This window comes from Schistocerca piceifrons, chromosome 4 (genome assembly GCF_021461385.2).
Source record: "Schistocerca piceifrons isolate TAMUIC-IGC-003096 chromosome 4, iqSchPice1.1, whole genome shotgun sequence".
In the NCBI taxonomy this organism is placed as follows: domain Eukaryota; kingdom Metazoa; phylum Arthropoda; class Insecta; order Orthoptera; family Acrididae; genus Schistocerca; species Schistocerca piceifrons.
This window is the reverse complement of record NC_060141.1, coordinates 100,169,861-100,191,021: the sequence shown is the minus strand read 5'-3', so window position 1 is coordinate 100,191,021 and position 21,161 is coordinate 100,169,861. Positions and strand designations below refer to the sequence as shown.

Below are 21,161 nucleotides of genomic sequence, written 5' to 3'. Positions count from 1 at the left end.
ATCATTAATGTTCTAATTAATCAGCTCTTGGCCGTAAATACAGCCGAAAAATTGTACTAATGCACAGGTTGCCGTTAAACAAAAGAGAGACCTTGTGTTTAGATTTAGCTGTTAACCGGTTCAGTTCATTGATTGTAATTGCATTTCTCAGTCATTAGTTACAATCTGAACAACCTGTTATACTAACCTGTTCGTTTCTGTGTTTGAAAGACCAGTTCATTATTGGGGTATTTTAGCTGGATCTTGTGGTTTCGCCTAGTTAGTTCTCTTGTAATAGGTATTCACAAGTAATTTTTTAAGACGTTCCTTCAGATCGGTCTTAATAACTGACAATCAGTTTAACTTTGAAAATATCAACAGCCAACTGTCACCAGGGCTTTATTCAAAATAAAATTGTCAGAAGGGACGGGTTGGGATCCAGTCGCACCTTGGTTGCAACTTTCGACATACAGCTTTCAAATTAAAATTTAAGTAATCTGTTCTGAGTAATTGAATCACTCTTGTCATCAATGGTGCTTATATAGTTTTTATGTCGTGCAGAAGGGCATTTATTAAGACAGACTGTGTCCAACGCGGCAGTAAACACCGCTGTTTCACCCGATAATGAATGGATCAAATGGCTTTAAGCACTATGGGACTTAACATCTGAGGTCATCAGTCCCCTCGACTTAGAACTACCTAAACCTAACTAACCTAAGGACAACACACACATCCATGCCTGAGGCAGGATTCGAACCTGCGACCATAGCAGCAGCGCGGTACCGGACTGAAGCGCCTAGAACCGCTCGGCGACACCGGCCGGTCACCCGATAACGGGTGGGCTGCAGGTCCGGCTGTCTTGTAATCATTGTCATATTGTTTGCTGTTTTGAAATACAGCACTTCAGATTTCTTTCGTAAATTTTAAAAGCTTATTCAACTTAAGGTTTAAGGTCAAAAGAATTTTGCAAATTTGTTCATTTGTTAAGGAAAATTTTATGGTTAAATGCTTCGATTATCTGTAAAACACTGTTTATATATTTTAAATTAACAGGTTGTGTGAATGGGGGTGCTGCCTTCCACGTTTACCATAATGCCAGTAAGTACCACGTACCAGAATAGAAATGTTTTTCTATGTAATGGATTTGGAATGGGGTACAGAAAAGGTCAAACAAGAGAGAAAGGCATACTGTTGATTTTATTATTAACAGTTTGTTCAATGTGAGGATCAGAGACGTCGACTAGATGCTGCACAGCGCCAAATTTGCACCTGGTGGCCAAAACAGGAAGTAATTTGTTTCAGCTTGTGTCGCTTCTACAATAATGAGTTAGTTATCTATCAAGTTTCACTGTCATATGATTGGGAAAATGTTGGTACTTTGGGTTGTGTCCGTTGAACAATGGAAGGAGACTGTACTTGGTACGAATCTTTTTCAGAACTGTGGGCAATAGTATTGTAAAAAATTTCAGTTTACCAGAAAGTAATGTGTGGTAGTAGTTGTATTAATCTGTGGAACACTATAATAGGGAAATTTGACGTATTGTGGTATTACAGTTTAAGAACCAAAAAACATAATTCCCAACATAAGCAGTTACAGGCACTTATAAGCCAAAACTTTATGACCACAGCCCAGCGCAACACTGAAGCTCAAATGCTGGCACTGCTGGCGGTGAAAGCGGAGCAGAGGCGAAGGGAAATTAATCTAGTGTCGATAAGGGGCGCAAATGCGGAAATCGACTGACACAAGCGACTTCGACAAAATGTATTTTGTTAAGGCCAGGTTCTCATTTCAAATGGTCGAAAATTCGATATTTATATTGAATTATTTTAAGGTATATGTGTCTAGAATGTTGGGACGAAAAGGTTTTTTTAATCTGTGGGTTGCAAAAGTTTCTACAGTCCATTGTCCGAAGTAGTGTCACGGCCGCCGTGGAACGCTCACAGCCGGAGACGCCCGGGTCAGCAGCAAACTTGTCGTGCCATGACGCAAGTTCACAAAATGATTTATATTCCAGTGTGCATGCAAACATATTCGCCGAAAAAGCTGACGAACAACGTGTACAGGCAGCCGAACGCAGCATATCCAGTTCAGCCAGATCGGCTTTTGTCGCCAAGAAGAACGAGGGAATTGCTCTCCTGGAACATTTCGAGTTAGGGGAAGCGTTGATATACGGTCGTGCAATTGCAGACAAGTACGAAAACACTTTTTTTAATGAAATTTTGGTCAGAACTGGTCAAAACAAAATTTATGGTCCTCCATATTGGATTACCCATTTTGAATTTTCAAAATCTAATTTCAGATTTGTGTTCAGCGACATCAAAAATACATAATAACATGTAGTTTTTATGCAACAATACAACTAATGAAGCAATGCAACTAATAGTACATATAAAAATTTCCCCTAAACTTTAAAGACTTTTTTCCCTGGAAACGATTTTTCAAAACTGTCAAACATAAAATAAACACAATTTAGTTTATTAACTTCCACCTTTGACCTCCGAAAAGTAAACACCTTTGTCAGCAGCTTATGCCTGTAATACACGAAATTTGTTAACATTAACTATTTTTTGTGAAGCCATAATGAGTGAATCGAACTGAAAGTTAGAGTTAGCACCATATCGTTAAATCTAAGGTTATTTCATTGTGGGTATAAGCGCCCATAAATTTAATGCAGAGTCGACTGATGATATCCATTTTTGATTTCAGATAACTGCTGAGGGGCTACACAGCACGCAGTCTGCTTACTTCAAACTCTCAGGCCCTTGACCAAACCATTGTTAAGGGCGCCATTTTGTTTTTTGTATTGAAAATCTAGAATAAAGTTCAAAGTATGATCAATCCTAATCCCCAAAAGGATCCTTTGTACGTTTTTAAATTGTCTCAAAAAAATTCCAAACCTTTGCCTAGTTTTTGCTCATTTGAATGAGGACCTGGTCTTAAGGAAAGGCGCCCGGTAACGAATTTCTCGAATACAGCGAATCTGTTTAGCTGTTTGCGTGTTCCTCTGTCGTGAGCGACAAGACGGTGGACGGCGACGCCTCACCACAGAATGTGGAAGTCTGAGGCTCGCTTGTTCTGTAAAGCAGAACAGGCTACGATCTGTGCCAGACCTAAAGCAGAGCGAAGTGCGTGTGCAGGCACGAGTGTTTCAGACTACAATGTTCAGTGCACAAAGCCGAGCACTGCGTTGCACAAAAGTCGACCTCAACGAATGGTCACATTGACTAAATGATGTCGTTAATTTGAAAGGCAGCAAGCTACTTGGCATGTCCCTTTTCAAGGAATATGAAAATTACACTGTACCAAGAGGATAGTGAGGAGGCAGACTATTATGATGATGGCTTATAAAAGCGAACTGGGCTGTAGGGACTGTATGTACTGACCTCTAACTGACGTCATATCTTAACTACATTTAACATGAAACTTCCTGGCAGATTAAAACTGTGTGCCCGACCGAGACTCGAACTCAGGATCTTTGCCTTTCGCGGGCAGGTGCTCTACCATCTGAGCTACCGAAGCACGACTCACGCCCGGTACTCACAGCTTCACTTCTGCCAGTATCTCGTCTCCTACCTTCCAAACTTTACAGAAGCTCTCCTGCGAACCTTGCAGAACTAGCACTCCTGAAAGAAAGGATATAGCGGAGACATGGCTTAGCCACAGGCTGGGGGATGTTTCCAGAATGAGATTTTCACTCTGCAGCGGAGTGTGCGCTGATATGAAACTTCCTGGCAGAGTTCGAGTCTCGGTCGGGCACACAGTTTTAATCTGCCAGGAAATTTCATATCAGCGCACACTCCGCTGCAGAGTGAAAATCTCATTCTGGAACCCGTCATTTGCCTCTGGAAACAGCCGGGAAAAGATGTAAATATCTGAGGTTTATAAATTGCTCTGAGCACTATGGGACTTAACATCTGAGGTCATCAGTCCCCTATAACTTAGAACTACCTAAAACTAACTAATCTAAGGACATCACACACATCCAAGCCCAAGGCATGATTCGAACCTGTGACCGTTGCGGTCGCGCGGTTCCAGACTGTAGCGCCTAGAACCGCTCGGCCACCCCGGCCGGCAAACGAGTTGTCATTGGGCCGTGCAGAACTGAGGAGTTTAATGTGGGTTGATGAAGCGGGAAGTCAGTGTTGTCGGTACATATATGCCTTTGATTGACAAATCATAGTCATGACAACCAATGCAACAGATTTTGAGTTACGTTGTGGACGAAACCTTTATGAACATTTTTTTCTTCATTAAGCTTTGTTAATGCAGTAACAGTCTCAGAGTTTCACATGCTCCTCAGCACTACAACTGTAATATTCCTCCTTTTGACTTGTGTGTGTTATGTAATACTTGCGTGTATTTCGTCTCTTTCTTTCCTTTCTGAGAGTGTTTGGGAACAGGACGCACGCTGGATCTGGGGAAGGTGGGACAGGCAAGTAAGTGTCCGACGTAATGAAAATGTGGGCCGAACAGCCAAGCAGGTACTCTGGCATTCGCATAGGACTGATAGCGTAAGGTGCTGTCTCCATGAAAGTTACATCGCCAGGCAAGCCCTGGGAGACCAGTGCTATTGTTCGTTTACGTCTCCAGCCTAGCGGTTGAGCAGTGCTGAGGGGGGAGGGGGGGACGGGGGGACGGGGGGTGGAACTTTAATCAGCATGAAACCGGGGGTGCTCTGCTGTATTCTGAAGACTGGCTTCCGCAGAAAATAGTGTAGCACTTTCCCAAAGATCCACAGCATGCCACAAAATAAGAGCCTAGCCTCGAGAAAAGTTTTCTTTCTGGGCACAAAAAGTTGTGATTATAAAAACGCCTGTGACATCAGGAAGATGGATCATTGGGAGCAGATTTTTGGATGAGGTGGATGATCGAAAAGCCATTGGAGTTTTAAGGCAACGCGTTTTTCTTGGTGGAATTTTCGCGGAAGATGCACTCACGCCATTGGCGGGCTGAATGCTCTTATACAGCGATTGGTAGTCACGTTGTGTTCGGTGGGAAGGAGAATGCTGGCTGTATGATTCGGCTAGAAAATTTGGGAGTTCGTTAGGGGACAGAGACGAGGTGCGCGTGGCAGAGTTCGTCCAGAGATGGTGACATGGGCCGATCTAGGAATGTGTTCGAGATCCTGGGTTCATATCGGTGGAACCACGTCCCTCCATCCATACTTGAGAGGGACAGTCAGGACGACAACACTCTGCATGCCTCATCCTGATAACGCACGGTGAGCATTATTAGCAGCACCAGTATGCGTTTCTCAGTACAGAGGTCAGGCTATCAGCCAGTGTGTTCAATTAGTTAGAAGCTTGTGCGTTATTTCTGGAATGTCAGTTGTGTCTAAAGGGCACATTCTCAAGCCATTCAAGTAACTCTGAGAACTAACAAGTTCACCTGCTGTAAACCATGCAGGGAAGCTTTGTAATATTAGCTGTGATTGGTAGACAATCAGATGCATTTCATGTTTGTCTTTTTAATGGAATAAATTAATCTGTTTGCTTAAAACTTGCATATGTTAACACCTTCTATTACTCATTTTAACTCTTACGGGAATCGTCACCTTAGTGGGCGCGAGTAATGAGTAAATGGGCAAATATCTATTAGGTACATTACGTAGGTAGATTGTAGACAGTTGGGAAAGTGTGTCTCAAGGGAAGCGTGCAAAGGATAAGTCCCTGCAGTCGCGCTATTCATCTGTGTCCTTAGTGGCTCAGATGCCTGCAGGCACGGTAACTCAGCGTGTTCGGTCAGAGGGTTAGCTGCCCTCTGTAATAATAAAAAAAAAAAAAAAAAAAAAAAAACTGAGTTAATCGATCAACAACGTACTTAAACGGATGTCTTACGACGTCCGCCCCGAGCAGATGCAACGAACAAAAGTGAACAAAATGATGGATACAGCGTCTGCCATGTGCCATGTAAGCAGTAGATCCCAGGTTGGAGTCCCGGTCGGGGCACACATTTTCAACTCTCCCCATCGAGATATATCGACAACACCTGTCGGCAGCTGAAGATTTCAATTAATTATCATTTGTTCTAGAGAAGCTGCACGGTCATCAATGGCATCTGTTCTTTCGAGAACAGTTACTATCTTCATATGATATTGTGTAGTTCACCACTATACGCTCCACAGCTAGGGCCATAAATTCTTCCGTTTCGTTAATCCGTTTGTGGACAGTAATTCAGCTTGTGTCTTGAAAGGTGTGTCCGGCTCTTACCTTTCTGGGTCAGGGTAACCATTTGAAACACTTGCAGGATTTTGCAAATTCTGATTGCAGTTAGCACCAGATCATCGAGATTGCACTTTGGATCTATGGAAACGTGGCGCCTGGTCGGTTCCTCTCAATGGTCGTGTCGGGATCCGCCACCATTCAGGTGAACAGCTGCTCCAGACGTACACTGCGCCACGGACGTAGGCGGGTGGCGGCAGTATTAAGCCATGGGGGACAATCACGTGGGTTTCCGTAGGACCTGTGGAAGTAATCGAAGCCATCATGACTACTGTGAACTACGTGGGCATTATTACGGACCAGGTGCGTCTCTTTCATGGCTCACGTCATCCCTGAAGGCGATGGCATCTTCCGGCAGGATAAATGTGCGTCTTACAAGGCCAGACTCTTACTATAGTGGTTTGAGAGGGAAGATAGTGAATTCATACTGATGTATTGCCCAACAAATTCGCCTGATTTGAATCCAGTGGAATACACTTGGGACGCTATCGGCTGTCAGCTCCGTGAGCTCAAACTATAGCCCCGCAATTTAAAGGCGGTGTGTCCGTACACATCTGGCGCCATATACCTCCGGAAACTACTGACTCCTTGTCTAGTTCATACCACACGGAATCGCTGTTGTATTGCGTTTCAAATGTGAATAAACACCTTGTTAAGCTGGTGGTCATAACATTTTGGCTCATCAGTGTATTTAACTGCTTACTTTAGGTTCACTCAGGTGGTACACTGAGTGAGAGAGTGAGAGAGAGAGAGAGAGAGAGAGAGAGAGAGAGAGGGAGGGAGAGACAGCGAGAGAGGGAGAGAGAGAGAGCTAAGAGAGATAGGAGAGAGGGAGAGAGAGAGAGAGAGAGAGAGAGAGAGAGAGAGAGAGAGAGAGAAAGAGAGAGAGAGAGGGAGAAAGAGAGAGAGAGAGAGCTAAGAGAGATAGGAGAGAGAGAGAGTGGGGGGATGGCATTTAATTATTGACAGTATTACTAAATTACTTTGCAAAATGTGATTAAGATAGAATGTAGACCCACACATGATATTTGAATAGTCTTGGGAACATTGTATTACAAATTTATTGCGCATTTAGTGCCATAAAATTTATTACAGCCTGTATCCTACCGAATATCCAACTGTTTAAAATAGCGCGACCTCATTCAATGTATGTCTACAGCACTGTTCTGTTTCAACAATCTTGCTAAGATATTGTTTCACAATCGTGGCATTGTACCTACAAGCACGAGGGTAATTCCAAAAGTAAGGTCTCCTGTTTTTTTATAAGTACATAGACTTGTTTATTTCTACAGTGGTTAACATCAGTTTACAGCTTGAACGTTTAGCTATTTTTCGACATAATCACCATTACTGTCGATGCATTTTTGTAAACACTGTGGCAGTTTTTGTTTGCCCACTTCATACCAGCTCGCCGCTATGCTGTTCAGAAAGTTATGAACCTCTTCTTTCACCTCGTCGTCGGAGCTGAGTCGCTGGGTCCACAATTAACGCTGACAGGTACAGTGAGACTCTGAGAAACCTCAAACGGGCAATTCAGAACCGGAGAAGAGGAATGTTGAGCAAGGGCGTACACATTCTCCATGAGAACGCTCGCCCACACATCACTCGGCAAACCGTTGCTCTCCTGCAACAGTTTCAGCGGAACATGATCACCCACCCACCCTATAGTCCTGTCTTGGCGCCCAGTGACTATCACCCGTTCCCTAGGTTAAAAGAACATTAGGCCGAAAATGACTTACAAGTTAGTGGCGCCCTCGATCGGTAATGATGGAATTCAATATGGTGTTGGCCCACCCTTAGCCTTTATGACAGCTACCACTCTCGCAGGAATACGGTCAGTTAGGCGCTGGAAGGTTTCTTGGGCAATGGCAGCCCATTCTTCACGGAGTACCGCACTGACGAGAGGTATCGATGTCGATCGGTGAGGCCCGGCACGAAGTTGGCGTCCCAAAACATCCCAAAGGTGTTCTATAGGATTTAGGTCAGGACTCTGTGCAGGGATGTTAATGTCATGTAACCACTCTGCCACTGGCCGCGCATTATTAACAGGTGCTCGATCGTGTTGAAAGATGAAATCTCCATCCTCAAATTGCTCTTCATTAGTGGGAAGGAAGAAAGTGCTTAAAACATGAATGTAGGGCTGTGCTGTGGGAGTCCCACGCAAAACTACAAGGAATGCGAGCTCCCTCCATGAAAAACACGACCACACCATAACACCACCGCCTCCGAAATTTACCGTTAGCACTACACGCGCTGGCAGATGACGTTCACCGGGCATTCGCCATACCCATACCCTGCCATCGGATCGCCACATTGTGTACCGTGATTCCACACAACGTTTTTCCACTGTTCAATCGTCCAATGTTTACGCTTCTTACACCAAGCGAGGCGTCTTTTGACATTTACCGACATGATGTGTGGCTTATGAGTAGCTGCTCGACCATGAAATCCAAGTTTTCTCACCTTCCGCGTAACTGTCATAATACTTGCAGTGGATCCTAACTGTTTGGAATTGCTTTTTAATGGTCTGGTTAGACGTGTGCCTATTACACATTACGACCCTCTTCAACTGTCTCTGTCAGTCAACAGACGAGGTCCGCCTGTACGCTTTTGCGCTGTACGTGTCCCTTCACGTTTCCACTTTACTATCCATCGGAAACAGTGGACTCAGGGACGTTTAGGAATGTGGAAATCTCGCGTACAGACGTATGATACAAGTGACACACAATCACCTGACGACGTTCGAAGTCCGTGAGTTCCGCAGAGCGACCCATTCTGCTCTCTCACGGTGTCTAATGACTACTGAGGTCGCTGATATGGAGTACCTGGCAGTAGGTGACAGCACAATGCACCTAAAATGAAAAATTTGTGTTTTCGTGGGTGTCCGGATACTTTTGATCACGTAGTGTATGTTTGAAATTATGTGTAACGTTTGTTGTAAGTCACTAAGTGCTCCCATGTGCGAATACTGGTTGAATAAATTATGCATATTCGAGCGTCATGCGCTACACTGCTTTTGCACCACGACCACCACCACGACCACCACCGCCACCACCCTTTTCATATGTATGTGGTTCTTACCCCCACAACGAATCTTTTCAGGCAGGAAGTGCTATGCGTACCAAGTTTGGTTGAAATCGGTCCAATGGTTTAGGAGGAGATGAATACAGGGTGTATCATAACTAATGGTTTAAACGCATACAGTTGTAAGTACACGATGTTAGAAGCAAAAGAGTCTCAGTAAACATAGGGTCGAAAATGCATACCTTAAGAGTTACGAGCAATTTTTCATCATCGATATTGTGAAACAAATCTCTTCTACTGCAAGTTCTTTGCTTTCCATATTTTGGCAAGTGGTAGTGTGGACCAAAATAAGAAAAAAATGTCCAGCAAAAATGTGTTCTAAAACGCATACCTTAAAAGTTACGAGCACTTCATCATTAGAAGAGTTGTGTTTCAAAGAAGCAAAGATGAACAAGTTCTCATAGCTCGTAAGGAATGAATTTTAGGGCACATGTTTACTGGACTTTTTTTCCTTGGTTTTTCCATACTAGCAGTTTCCAAAATACGGAAAGCAAAGAACTTGCAGTAGAAGAGATATGTTTCACTGTATCTAAGATGAAAAATTGCTCGTAGCTCTTAGGGTATGCATTTTCGACTCTATGTTTACTGAGACTTTTTTGCTTCTAGTATCGTGTACTTTCAACTGTATGCGTTTACGCCATTAATTATGATACACCCTGTATACATACATTTTTTAATATGTATGGATTTTTGGTTAGAGCAAGGGACCCCTTTCTTCCACATTTTGCTGTGGACAGTCCTAGAGTCCAAGACGGTAACATACATGTTCACAGGGCTGCAAGCTTATGTTCCTTATTTACGAATACTCGCCCCTCCCCTCCCCCTCTCCCCCACACTCTGACAGATAGATCACCCCACCTTAATCCCGTAGAAATGTATGGTGCTATTTGGAAAAGTGGGTTGAATGTAACAGTCAATATCTTTACAGTTTGGTATATTTAGAGCGTCTAGCCACAATGAGTGGCTTGAGTTGGAGATGGTGTACCTCTAAGACTTGTGCACTCTCTGCAACTCCCAGTTGAGCTATTATCAAGACTATAAGTTATGTTTCACAGTATTAGGCCCATATCCCCTAGGGTTCACAATTTTTTTGTCTGGTGTGCTTAATTAGCGCTCCACTGTTAACGGCACAGGTTCATCGTTTCGCTGCGAAACTTCTTTCTCACATCGAAACGAAAGTAGTTTCTGAAACGTGGTAGATATGATAGATACTTACCCCATACTAGGAGGCTGGACGCGACTACCCAGAGGACGCTCGTCGCGATGATAATGCTGTTGATTATCAGAAGCCCTTCCGGTGGCGTGAGACCCACCGTCTGAGACCTATTGGACATCGCGCACTCGTCACCTGCAAAATCACACAGTGCGTCACACGTAGTACTGCACAGGCGTTCTTAGTCGCGCAGTTAATGCAGAAACACATTCCTAGAGGAACTGTGCAAATACGACAGTTACATCGTGCTACACTGAATAAAATGTAAGCTGAATGGAATTAACTAATTCTTATCATTACTATTGTGCCGGTGGCGGACATCAGATAAAAAACTAAAAGTTAACTCTGGCTTTTGTTTTACAAAGGAAATTAAAAGAAATTCATTGCAAACTTACATATAGTGACATGAAGGAAGTAATACACTGGTGTGCACTACTTCACATGATGTGTCAGAAGTGTTACGGTATAGTACACAAGGTAACTGACAAAATACGCGCTGAAAAGAATAGAAATGACACTTTCATTCAATGATAATGACACTCAAGTTCCCGCGATTTGGCTCTGAGCACTATGGGACTTAACATCTGTGGTCATCAGTCCCCTAGAACTTAGAACTACTTAAACCTAACTAACCTAAGGACAGCACACAACACCCAGTCATCACGAGGCAGAGAAAATCCCTGACCCCGCCGGGAATCGAACCCGGGAACCCGGCCGCGGGAAGCGAGAACGCTACCGCACGACGTTCCCGCGATTTATGATGGTCCCCTGGACATTACAAAAAGCGGGACGATGTTCTTAATAGGGTGAGTGATTAGCACGAATAGCAGTGCATATCCTGCGACGTGTTGCCATGCTGGCAACATGTGCTCCTGTGGAAGGGCGTTCTATTGGTTCACCAACGCGACTGATAAATGGTGGATAGTCTTTGGTGCATGTGGACGTGCTGCCATACTTATCTCCAACGCAACCCACATGTGCTCGCTGGGGTTTAAGGGGACCACACCGTTGTTCACGTGGAAAAAAAATTGATTTTCGGTTATTCATCATATTTCGATAGATTAAGGTTTTATTTAAGTACTCTGAAATGGATTTTGCTGAAATTTTTTTTTTCGAGCATTTAAAGAGCATTTTCCTACCACGTGTGTTTATATGCCACGCCCAATTTTCTGTCACCCACTTTTCTGCATATATTTTAAATCTTTATATCCCCTACACTACATGTTAGGAATTTTTTTTTATTCCCGAGTGTGTTAGCTATCCTTGGAATGCAACTGTCGGTATTCTTTTGTTTCTACTGTTTGTAAACAGCCGGCTTTCAAACACGCGGTTAGTTTTGTTCACATGTGACTGCCAGCAGTTGTTATAGAAAACTTGCAGGTATACTATGGACAGGCAATTAGGAGAAATAAAGAAAATCTGGAGGCAATGAAGAGAGATGTTTGGGCCATATTGTTCCAAAAGTCCTCTACTGTTGATAAGCCATGTCATGGATTGTGTCCATCAGGAGAAAATTCGTGATGCAAATACAATAGGGCTCAGGCAACTCGAGAATCTTATTCTCACCAGCTTTCTCTTCCTGCTGCTGTTATTACAGCAATTAAATCTGTTTTCAGAGACTTGGCTCATCCTGACCTTCTAAGGAAATGTCTGCATGGGCAAACACAGAACCCAAATGAATGTTTCAACAGCATAATTTGGAATCGTCTTTCTACAACTGTATTTGTAGGCATGCATACAATGAAACTAGGATTTCATGATGCTGTTATTACATTCAATTGTGGTAATATTGGCAAGTGTTGGGTACTGAAAAGCCTGGGAATTAATCCTAGCGAAAATACGATCACTGGGCTGCAACATTGCGATAAAATGAGGATATCCGATGCAGACAGGTCTGCATCTAATATGGCCAAGAAAGCAAGACAAACATCCAGGAAGATGAAGAAAAAAAAAAGCTGGAAGACCTGCTAGAGGCCAGAGAAGGGCCATCATATGCAGCACGACAGTTTTAATTAACTGTAAGTAAAAAATTTCAAAAGTTTTTTTTTAAAGTCCATTTCCCGCAAAGTAAAATTTTCAGTACAGATGCCCCATCATACGAGAAACTATAATAGATAAATGAATGAAATTTTCAGAGACTCTGCATAACATACAAAGCCACCTCTGGTGCTACATTCATTAATACTCCCCCATTAAGAAGTTCATAAAAATATATTTCCTGCAGAAAAAAACTTAATATTTTTGTTAATAAATTTAAAAAAGTATTTGTTAATAACTTTAAAATGGATAATGTAGATTTATTACAGCTGACTCTATTAGCATCATGTAACATACAGTAAAAATATTAAGGTCCTGCATCAAATAGTTTTTTCAGGTATGGGTCAAATACTTGCCTAAATTAAAACAGGTTAGGTAGGCAGGGTGTGGTCTCCTTAAGACAGGGGGAACGGGCAGGGCAGTCCACTCGCCGAATTTGTCCTCGTTCCAAGAGCTCTTCCACGCTGTTCGATCCGATCGCACATTGTGATCCTAAAAATGAAGTCGGGGGAAATGCATTCTTGGAAAGACGCTCATGTGAAAGGAGCACAGTGTCACAATAACGGTCAGTGGTGAGAGTACCGTTTTCAAAGATCTGGAGACAACTACGGCAGTGCAACATTGTATCCACGCATACCATAATACCTGCACCAAAATGATCACGTCCGAAAATGTTCCTGGGTGCATTACGTGTCCCGATCTATCACCATATGAGGTTACGTCCAGAATCATACTGAACGTTATCGTTTTTTCCCTTTATTGATATTCGATTACCCTCGAAAAGGCGGGCTGGCAGCAGCTTAGTACGCCGCTCTTCAGCCTACAGAATTTGTTTTAAAAATGGTTCAAATGGCTCTGAGCACTACGCGACTTAACTTCTGAGGTCATCAGGCGCCTAGGACTTAGAACTAATTAAACCTAACCAACCTAAAGACATCACACACATCCATGCCCGAGGCAGGATTCGAACCTGCGACCGTAGCGGTCGCTCGACTCCAGACTGTAGCGCCTAGAGCCGCACGGCCACTACGGCCGGCTTTGTTTTGAAAAGTGAAGATAATAAATAATAAAAGCAGGCGATAAAATCGGTGACTCAAATCGGAAAATGGCGGAAAATGTGGAACTTAAAACATGAAACAAAGGGGTTGGCGATGCTAATAAAAGACACAGGAAGCAGACAAATAAAGTAATATTTAAAAAACACGCTGACAGTCTGGTTTCTTTTCGCAAGAGATATAAAAATCACACCCAGCGACAGCATGATTTCTGTTCGCAATGCTTTGGAAAGACGCACAATACTGAACACTCACTTGAACACTGCACTAAAAAGTTGACACAAATATGACACACCGCAGCCGAGGGCAGATGGGGGGAACCTGTACTGATGATGGGAAAGAAAAGGGGGAAGGAGAGGAAAGACTAAGTGTGGGGGGGGGGGGGGGGGGGAAGGAGCCGACGGAGTACGAGGACTCAAGGACTCATAAGAGGGGGGGGGGGAGCTAGACAGATGTGAGAGGGACTGGGGAAAGGCAGAGGAGGGGAATGCAAAAGGACTTGGGGGAGAGAGAAGGGGGCAGAGAGCGGGTAGGTGGGGAAAAAAGAGGATGAAAGGGGGGAAGAGGGAGCCCAGGAAAAGGACGGAGGAAATGAGGGGGGGGGGTGAGGATCAGAGTTGATACGAGGGATAAATGGAGGGAGAGAGGGCATAATACGGGGGGGGGGGGGGGAGGAGTTGATGGAAGCCACCTTGGGAAAGGAGATGAAGGGTGTAGAGATGGAGGGTAGGGGGGACACAACAGTGAAGGTGTGGCAGGGGGCAGGGATGGGAGAGGAGAGGGGCAACCAAGGGGTGAGGGGGATCAAAGCGGCGGGAGGTGTAGAGTATGCAGATATGTTCCAGGAATAGGAGCAGATGAAAGAAAGGAATGAGGTCATAGAGGATCCACGTGGGGGTCGGGAGGTGTATACAGAAGGCAAGGTGGAGTGCATAGCGCTCGAGGATCTGGAGGGACTTATAGAATTTGGGGGGTCGCATATCCAGGCAGGACTGGCATAACAGAGGATGGGACAGATTAAGGATTTGTAGGTGTGGAGGATGGTAGAGAAACCCCCATGTCCGGCCAGAGAGGAGTTTGAGGAGTCAGAGGCAGTTGTGGGCTTTGGTATTGGATAGAGCGGAGATGTGGGATCCAGGTGAGTTGACGGTCAATGGTGAGGCCACGGTAGGTGAGGGTGGGGGAGAGGCCGACAGGACGGGCGGAGATGGTAAGGGAGAAGTCAAGGAGCCGGAACGAGCGAGTGGTAGGACCTACGATGATTGCCTGGGTCTTGGAAGGATTGATTTTCGGGACCCACTGGTTACACCATGCGGCAAAAAGGTCAAGGTGATTCTGGAGAAGGCGTTGGGACCGTTGGAGGGTAGGAGCGAGGGCAAGGAATGCGGTGTCATTGGCATACTGCAGGAGGTGTACTGGACGGGGGGGGGTGGGGGGGGGGCGTTGAGTGTTATCGTTTAGGTGGTCCAAATGTTGCAGTGTGGGGAGGTATAATATTGCATGGGCGTACTGATCTACAAATCTTTGAAAACGGCACGCTGTAACACGACGGCCTATTGCAAACGGAAGAGACACTTTATTCAGTCAGAAACATGCGACCGCGGACGTACAGGCAGCGGCTAAGGTTGGGTCATGTTCTTGTTCACAGCTGAAATCAGGTGGGCACGAACACTTGGAAGGCCAGTTTCACACTGTGCTCCACAGATGGGCGTTGTCTCTGGACTTCCACTGGCCGCTAAGGTGACCGCGTGACCGGCAAAAATCTTCCGCAGGGGCGCACAGTGACTGCTCATGGTCGCTTTCCGCGTCCAGTGCAAAATTAAAGCTTACTCCCAAATTAATAAATGTTGAACCATATGTGTCACTGAAGATCCAGTAGGTTCACTTGAAGCGGAAAAGATGGACGATTACGCTTGTGAAGATTCACTTTAGTTTTAAGCTAGTGTAAGTTAAATGTTACAAATAAGTCCAGAACTGTAAAAGTGAATATTTCTGCAGTGCATTACGCGATTGCAACAAATGAGGTGTCCAAGGATACATCTCATAGAACTGTATCGGACTGTGATATTAGATTTACTGAAACTATTCACATATTTAAATGAGATGCCGATAAGTGGATTTCGCGCAGTGAAAAACAGCTCTTCTTACTAAGTAAATAGAGAAAAATTAAAAGTGGCAACAGTACTGCAACTTCAGATACATAGGAAATTATTTAATGTATAGCTTAAATTGTTTGTTGATATTTACACTTGTAAGTCCGAAAATGGAGAAAAACCATGGAAATTATTGTTTATACGAAAATAAACTGTGGCAGATAAAACAAAACTGATAACAGCACAATATTTCTCGGAAAATTTCTGTGTCATTTGATGTATCATACAGGTATTAAAGGTTAAAATTAAGAATCAGCTATTTTCCTGTTCAGTAGTTTAAATGTCTTCAGTGGTGCTTGACCGACGTTTCCTGGGTGATCAGCGGCAATCTGGAGGAGAGTCCAGGTTCAGACACCGTTGGAGGTAGTCAGGCTATGTTAGTCTGTGTTAGGAGAAAGTTATGGCCGGCCGGAGTGGCCGAGCGGTTCTAGGCGCTTCAGTCTAGAACTGCGCGACCGCTACGGTCGCAGGTTCGAATCCTGCCTCGGGCATGGATGTGTGTGATGCCCTTAGGTTAGTTAGGTTTAAGTAGTTCTAAGTTCTAAGGGACTGATGACCTCCAATGTTAAGTCCCATAGTGCTCAGAGCCATTTGAGCCATTTTTAGGAGAAAGTTTTGTATGATGAGCGGTGAAATAGCCGCCATTTTGCGTGTGTGTGACTTATTCAGAGATCCTTGTTTTAGACAAAGATATTTTTCGGCATCTTACGAACCTGTTACTTTTCGGGTTGCGTGCGATACACGCCGCACTTATAAGGTTTCAGTGTGTAGCCATGGTGAAATTTGTAGTTTGATATACTATGAAAATTTAAAGATTTTCTAAAAATAGCTTGCGTGATTAATCTTGATTTATTCAGCCGCCTCCCAGATCTTACGAAAGTCGGTGAGGCTCGGAAATCAGTTTGTTGTGAACTGTGGCTTTCGATTTTTCTATGATCTTATTGAAAATAAACTCAAGTTTGTCAAGCTTTAAAGAATACGTGAGTGCATATGTTATTTTTGCATAGCAGATCCTGCCTGCATTTATATTAAATACAGCCAGCAAAGGACTTGGAAGAGCAGTTGAACGGAATGGACCGTGTCTTGAAAGGAGGATACAAGATGAACATCAACAATAGCAAAACGAGGATAATGGAATGTAGTCGAATTAAGTCGGGTGATGCTGAGGGAATTATATTAGGAAATGAGACACTTAAAGTAGTAAAGGAGTTTTGCTATTTGGGGAGCAAAATAACTGATGATGGTCGAAGTAGAGAGGATATAAAATGTAGACTGGCGATGGCAAGGAAAGCGTTTCTGAAGAGAAATTTGTTGACATCGAGTATAGATTTAAGTGTCAGGAAGTCGTTTCTGAAAGTATCTGTATGGAGTGTAGCCATGTATGGAAGTGAAACGTGGACGATAAATAGTTTAGACAAAAAGTGAATAGAAGCTTTCGAAATGTGGTGCTACAGAAGAATGCTGAAGAGCAGATGGGTAGAACATATAACTAATGAGGAGGTATTGAATAGAATTGGGGAGAAGAGGAGTTTGTGGCACAACTTGACAAGAAGGAGGGACCGGTTGGTAGGACATGTTCTGAGACATCAAGGGATCACAAATTTAGCATTGGAGGGCAGCGTGGAGGGTAAAAATTGTAGAGGGAGACCAAGAGATGAATACAGTAAGCAGATGCAGAAGGATGTAGGCTGCAGTAGGTACTGGGAGATGAAGAAGCTTGCACAGGATAGAGTAGCATGGAGAGCTGCATCAAACCAGTCTCTGGACTGAAGACCACAAGAACAACAATAATCTTTGTAGAACATTGGGTAAATTGCGACGAATGTGAGTTGGCGCCCCATAGACGAAACGTAGCCAAGTCCAAGCACATTTACGGGGGTCACATTGAAGTGTTTCTGCTATGTAATGTGTGGGTAATTCTTTTCGTGCAGTAGCACGTGGGGGCGCTGAGCTGATACAAAACTTGTGAACAGCTTATTATAACTTTGGTTTTCGGCGGGTTGATGAGAGAGTCTGTTTTACTTCGTCATCCACTCCACATGCGTATTCCCATAAAACCCTACGGTCGCATCACTAACGGGTCAATTTAGGTGACAACACTTCATGCCTTCCCCACCTGCGCCTTTTCAGTGGTGCATTAGGCCATGACTTCCTTTTTATGGATGATAATGTGCGATCGCATGGGACGGCGCAGATGGAAGAGCTCTTGGACCCGGAATATATATGGCGCATGGACTGACCTGCCGTTCCCTCAACTTAAGTCCCATCTAGCAGTGTGTGTTTCGTTGGGAAGACGCATTACAGCACGTACCAACGCTCGAACGGCCATCCAGCAGTCGTCAGCCGTTCTGGTGGAGGAATGGAACTCCCTACCACAAGAACTAGATACCAATGACAGTGGGCCGCCAATGGTATCCACAGGAGATTAGCTAACAACACCCCTTCTTCTGCATCAGAGTGGGAATATTAGCCTATGTCTATGGCCCAACAATGGTAGCCATATGAATTTTTACCAATACTGTCACTTCTCCAGCATTAACGCGCGAAAAATCCTCCTTTATAAGAGCACGCGACACTCGCCTCTGACAGTGTTATAACGGTAGTGGACACCAGAAGATCCTGAAGAAGATCCCAGCAGAGGGGTCGAAAGTCGATTATTTTAGAAGAAACATGACGCGGCCTAATAACCCATAAGATTTTAACTTATTACCAGCTTTGTGGTCAACGTGGGAGCACTCTGAATGGGACGCACTGCTGTCCGTGATGGTCATAAAACCTATTAAGAAAAATTTCCCGCCTTTTTCTATGTGCAGAGGAGCATCATAAGTCGCTATAACTTCAGCGCAATTATCGTCTTTGAAAAAAAGTTTTGCGGAAACGACACATTTGTTGTTATCATTGCGTACTTCTTTCAGTTACCTTCTGCACTACACTGTATCCGTTCTTTGCATCGTGCTATGTTACTTAGCAGTGACATATCATGTGAACTTTCGTTCTTACGTTTTATACACTAGTGCATAATAATCACAATAATAATAATAATAATAATAATAATAATAATAATAAACTCTCAAATCATGTCAGTTCATAGCGTCACTTCAGTTGGTATTGTGTGTGGCAACAATCGTAAAGTAGTTTTAAAATGAATTTTGTACAATTTTGTGTTTTTTTGTTTGTGATTAATGTGAAACGTTGTAGCATAACTTTTAGCAAAATTCTCACTCCCTACCAGACGTATTCATAAAATGTCAGTTTTATTGAAACCAATCATAGAGTTAGACCAAGAGGTGAATGCACTAAGCGGTTTCAGAAGGATGTAGGTTGCAGTAGTTACCCGGAGATGAAGAGGCTTGCACAGGGTAGAGTAGCATGGTAGCACGGAGAGCTGCATCAGACAACTCTTTGGACTGAAGACCACAACCACCACCACCACCACAACAACAACAACAACAACAACATGGATGTCATAAATGACTTTCTTCGTGGCTGTCATTCACCACTGTATACGCAGAGATAAAGTAGTTCCAGTTGTTTGTAGTGTTGTACTCAAGTATTTAACACTTAACATAAATTCTAATGTTGATCCACCTCCTGTAAGATAAGTCTTTCTTTAATATTTTTCCTCCTCTTCTAAATTTCATTGCTTTCATCTTCCAGCTTGTAGGTCATCTAGGCACATGGAGAGGCTGACCTTGTCATCTGCATACATAAGCAGTTTCACGTTTCTTGTGTCAAGAGTCCAGCCAATGTCTGCTGTTATTATATTAGAGAGTACTGGACTCATTGGATTTCCTAGCAGGAGCCCTCTTGTTTGGATGATTTCCTTTGATGTCAATGTGCCATCTTATATTGATACTTTGTGTTAATCAGTAGAAAGAAAGTTAAGTTCGCGATTTGTATCGGTGTTACGCCAACGGTCTATTCAAGAAATAATACCATTGCAATAAAAAGGAACATATGTTGTTAGATTCTTTTTAATCATTTCTTCTGCCCTTTCTGGACGCTCAGTGATGCAGATGTAAGCTCACCCCACTGTACCCCCTGTACGGTTCTTACGAGTACCAATGTCGTGTTTAATTCAAGATTGTATAACTGTTCAAATGGCTCCGAGCACTATGGGACTTAACATCTGAGGTCATCAGTCCCCTAGAACTTAAAACTACTTAAACATAACTAACCTAAGGACATCACACACACAGCCATGCCCGAGGCAGGATTCGAACCTGCGACCATAGCGGTCGCGCGGTTCCAGACTGAAGTGCCTAGAGCCGCTCGGCCAGAAACTGTATAACTAATTGACCTATTATTCCCTTTTCGTTAACTGAGTCATAAAATATTTTTTTGTCATTTTAACTAAGTTGGAGGCGGCTCGTTTCGTGATGCAACGTGCGAGCACCATCAGTGCTCTAACGTTAGCTATTTTATTACTGAAAGTCGAGCCTACAATTTTAACACTAAGTCTGACAGTCTGTCTTTCAGAACATTTTCCTGTGTGTGAATGCTAATTTACTTACACGGTCACACGTCACCAAACATATCTACAACCAACACTGAATTTTCGCCTGTCACTTCAATATTTAAAAGAAATGAAACGCATAAATAATTCGCAAGAAAATTTAAGAAATGTAATCAAAATTAGGCAATTGTGGATCAGATCTGAAAAGATCACCGGTGTGAAATGGATCATTTCGAGGTATACTTCTGAAAATTCCATTACCTTGGAAACTAAAACTGGCATGAAAAGAACGACTTCAACATGCTTGAGTGAAAAATCTTGGAATGCACAGTTTATATACAAAAGTGGCAGTTTGTGAGGCAAAAGAGAGAAAAAAATACCGCAAAGTAGTGTTAACAGTGCTGAAAATGTTTGCTACATCTGTGAGGAAGTATCATTTGCTTTGCAAAAACATCAATTCGGAAAATCTGTCATAGATATTTGGCAGGAAAATTTGAGATGAGGCACCACATGTTGTTTGCAAAACGTGTGCCAGCAATCTACGAAATTCGATTAACGGCGAAGGGTGTTCAATGCCCTTTGCAGCTCCTGTGGTATGGAGGGAGCCCATAGATCACATAATACATCGCTATTTCTGCGTGGATCCAGCTATTAAGCAGGCAGTTTAAAAGAAAAGGGAACTGTTAGTAACCTACCCTAATAATCCACTTGTAGAAAATGCACAAAATTATCCAGATCCGTTTTAATTAAGAAATTTTGTGAGTCTTTGTTTAGTCAAGTTTATCAGTGAAAGTGATTTCGAGACGCTTGACCTGAAGGTTTCAAATTTATTAGCAAATTTATTATACTAATTGTTTGTAGGGAATGTTGCTACTTATACGTAATAAAACTAAACACTATCCGAAAAAGCCTTTTAAGGTCCAAGCCGTTTCCTCCTTAGCCCAGATGCGTCTGTCAATGCG

General features: G+C 43.3%; 1 protein-coding gene across 2 annotated transcripts in view; it reads right to left on the bottom strand.

Annotated features, from left to right (window-relative positions):
• Window positions 1-21,161, bottom strand: part of LOC124796361 — a 211,235-nt gene that overhangs the window by 59,579 nt on the left and 130,495 nt on the right. For both annotated transcript variants that reach the window (XM_047260518.1, XM_047260517.1), the window contains exon 3: window positions 10,502-10,633. In XM_047260518.1, coding sequence (XP_047116474.1) covers window positions 10,502-10,619 — 118 coding nt within the window. In that variant the 5' untranslated portion in view covers window positions 10,620-10,633. The remainder of the gene's footprint in view (window positions 1-10,501; window positions 10,634-21,161) is intronic.